This window comes from Lolium perenne, chromosome 6 (assembly GCF_019359855.2).
Source record: "Lolium perenne isolate Kyuss_39 chromosome 6, Kyuss_2.0, whole genome shotgun sequence".
Classification (NCBI taxonomy): domain Eukaryota; kingdom Viridiplantae; phylum Streptophyta; class Magnoliopsida; order Poales; family Poaceae; genus Lolium; species Lolium perenne.
This window is the reverse complement of record NC_067249.2, coordinates 207155223-207158064: the sequence shown is the minus strand read 5'-3', so window position 1 is coordinate 207158064 and position 2842 is coordinate 207155223. Positions and strand designations below refer to the sequence as shown.

The 2842-nt window shown below is 39.9% G+C and overlaps 1 protein-coding gene across 1 annotated transcript; it reads left to right on the top strand.

Moving 5' to 3' along the window:
- The first annotated feature begins 273 nt into the window (after positions 1–273).
- Positions 274–1160, top strand: LOC139832133 (uncharacterized). Its single transcript, XM_071821649.1, has 2 exons — positions 274–668; positions 764–1160. Exons 1-2 carry the CDS (start codon positions 354–356, stop codon positions 1097–1099), a joined length of 651 nt encoding a protein of 216 aa, XP_071677750.1. The 5' UTR covers positions 274–353; the 3' UTR covers positions 1100–1160.
- Positions 1161–2842: the final 1682 nt, after the last annotated feature.

The window sequence follows — 2842 nt, the reverse complement described above, 5'->3', positions numbered from 1 at the left end:
TGGTCAAATCATAGGTTTAACCAATATTTAAACAAGTTTATAACATGAAAATGAAAAGGTAAGCCTGCATCCTTCTTAGTCACTCCAAAATGAAAGCTTACATATACTCTTGGAATACTGTTTTGGGTGATTTGTCATTCAAAAATTTGGTATCATTCGGATCGGAGGAAGTATAGTTGGAGATGAATGGCCCACCAAGTCTCTGCCTCGAAGTTTGCTCTTTGACCAGATAAGTATTACTACTCGCGAGGTGCCGAGGAGACGGGGAGGCCAAATTTAAGGACTAACCTTTGCTCTTGCCGTCTTCCTCAGTTCACCACTTTGTTTACCTCTTGGAATACTACTTCGCCACCATGACCGGGAGCAAGTCTCGCCACAGAAGGGCTCGTGCGGCTGCGGCGAAGCTGAGGGAATCCCAGCAATGCCGTCCCTGTGCTGCTGTCGAGGTGCCTTCTGCGCAAGAGTCTTCAAGGGCGTCGCAGCCCGCGACTGCCACCTTCAGGCGATCCTCCGTTCTTGCGCATCTTTCTATGTCTTTCACAACTTATCATCCCCTCCTTTTCTTACCTTCTCTCAATCGTATATTCAGGTCGGGCGGCCTTAGTTTTCCCGCAGCCCTCCTGCCTGCGGAAACATCTTCCACGGAGCCAAGTTCTCAAAGCAGCGAGGTATAGACATTCGTGCAAATTGGGATTCCCATTTTCTCTTTCTTGGTACTTCTCTGGGTACACTTCTGATTTTGTGCTCCATCCCCATCTGATAGAAGCCCCGCTACGAGATCGGGCCCATTTTAGAAATGGTTATGGGCGATTTCTGCGTCGAGACGGCGGACAGAAGCGCCCTCGCCGATGAGTGCATGAGACTTTATTCTGAGCTCGCCACTGAGAAGATCCGGATTCGCATTCTCGACGATATCGCCATGAAATCGTTCACTGCGAGTAATGAGATCCAGCGGCGGAGCCTCGGCCAGGCGGAGACCATGGACAAACTCGCCGGACTGATCCTGAACCTCACGGTTAGGACGGACAAACTAGAGGCCGAGCTGTCACAGGTTAAGGCTCTCAACTCCGAGCTGAAGCGTCAAGCAGGCTCAAGGTAGATCTTGACCAGGTCACTGTGTACCACTAGCTGCAATCCTTGATGACTGCTGTGTCACCTGGCTTCCGAGTTTCTGAAGGTTAATTTTCGAAATTTTGTTCGTAAAATTGGCCTGTAGAAATGTAAACAAACTAGTACTCTTACTTTATTATATTAGTACTTGTGTCAATGTAGTAGTTGTGTCTGAGTCGAGTCAATGTTGAGTCGTTGAGTCACCTAGTATTATTATTATTGTGGTGTACTTGTGTTCATGTACTTGTTTCAGACAGGTATTGCTGTTTTGGTGAAGGAGACATGCATCACCCATTTTTGGTGGGGTTAATTGGTTCTAGGATTAATTGGTTCTATGCCACTCCTCAGTTCACAAGTTGTGTTTATGCCATTCCAAAAACTGAAGTTGTGTTTATGCCACTCTCAATTCTCAATACCCCCTTCTATGCCATTTTCAACAATACAACATGAAAATGGTTCAATAAATAGTCGTATTTCAGTTTATACTTTCGTATTGACCAAAATAATCCTGTGTTCAGATTTGGAGCGACTTTTGGGTGTTTCGGGCACACAAGAAATCCAAAATTTTCAAATTCTGGCAAAAATTAGAACTTCTCAGGAAAATCTATTTTTTTATAGAAAATCAAAAATACTGAAACGAGTATACTGTTTTAATTTGAGCCATTTATGTGCAGATTTGCATAAAAAAACTGACATTTTCTGTTCTGTCTAGAAATTGGTAAAATTTTGTCCAAAAAAACAAACTTCGAAAAATCTGATAATTTTACAGAATGTCAAGAACACTAATATGAGTCTACTATTCTAATATGAGCCATTTCTGGGCACATATGATCCATTAAACATAGGTGCAAAGTACGGTCCAGATTATCTGAGAGTATGTACAAATCAGTAGTACGAGAAGTCGTTTTGGGTTTCAAACATGGAAATTTCAAGAACATCCCAAAAAGCTTCATTTTAGAGTGAGTAAGAAGGATCCAGGCTTACCTTTTCATTTTCATGTTTTAAACTTGTTTAAATCTTGGTCAAACCTAGGATTTGACCAAGATTCAAATGGGCAGAAAATTAAAAAAATCATAAAAATGAAAAACCAAAGTACATAGTCTTCTTATGTCATATAGTAAGCATTCAAGTTGATAAACAAGGTCTAGACATATTCAAACCATACAAATCATGTATCTACCCCCTAACCCTAAACTCTGTCTTATGAAGTCAAGCATGAAGAGAAGTGGTTTTGGGTTTCAAACATGGAAATTTCAAAAACCTCTTAAAAATTCATTTTAGAGTGACTAAGAAGGATATGATGCAGGCTTCCCTTTTCATTTTCTTGTCTTAAACTTGTTTAAATCTTGGTCAAACCTAAGATTTGACCAAAAGATTCAAACGGGCATAAAATTAAAAAAATCAGAAAAATGAAAAACAAAAGCATATAGTCTTCTTATGTCATATAGTAAGCATTCAAGTTGATAAACAAGGTCTAGACATATTCAAACCAGAAAAATCATGTATATATCTACCCCTAACCCTAAACTCTGTCTTATGAAGAGAAGTGGTTTTGGGTTTCAAACATGGAAATTCAAGAACCTCCCAAAAGCTTCATTTTAGAGTGTGACTAAGAAGGATCCAGGCTTACCTTTTCACTTTCATGTTCTAAACTTGTTTAAATCCTAGTCAAACCTAGGATTTCACAAAGATTCAAATATATGGGTATAAAATACAAAAAAATAGAAAAATG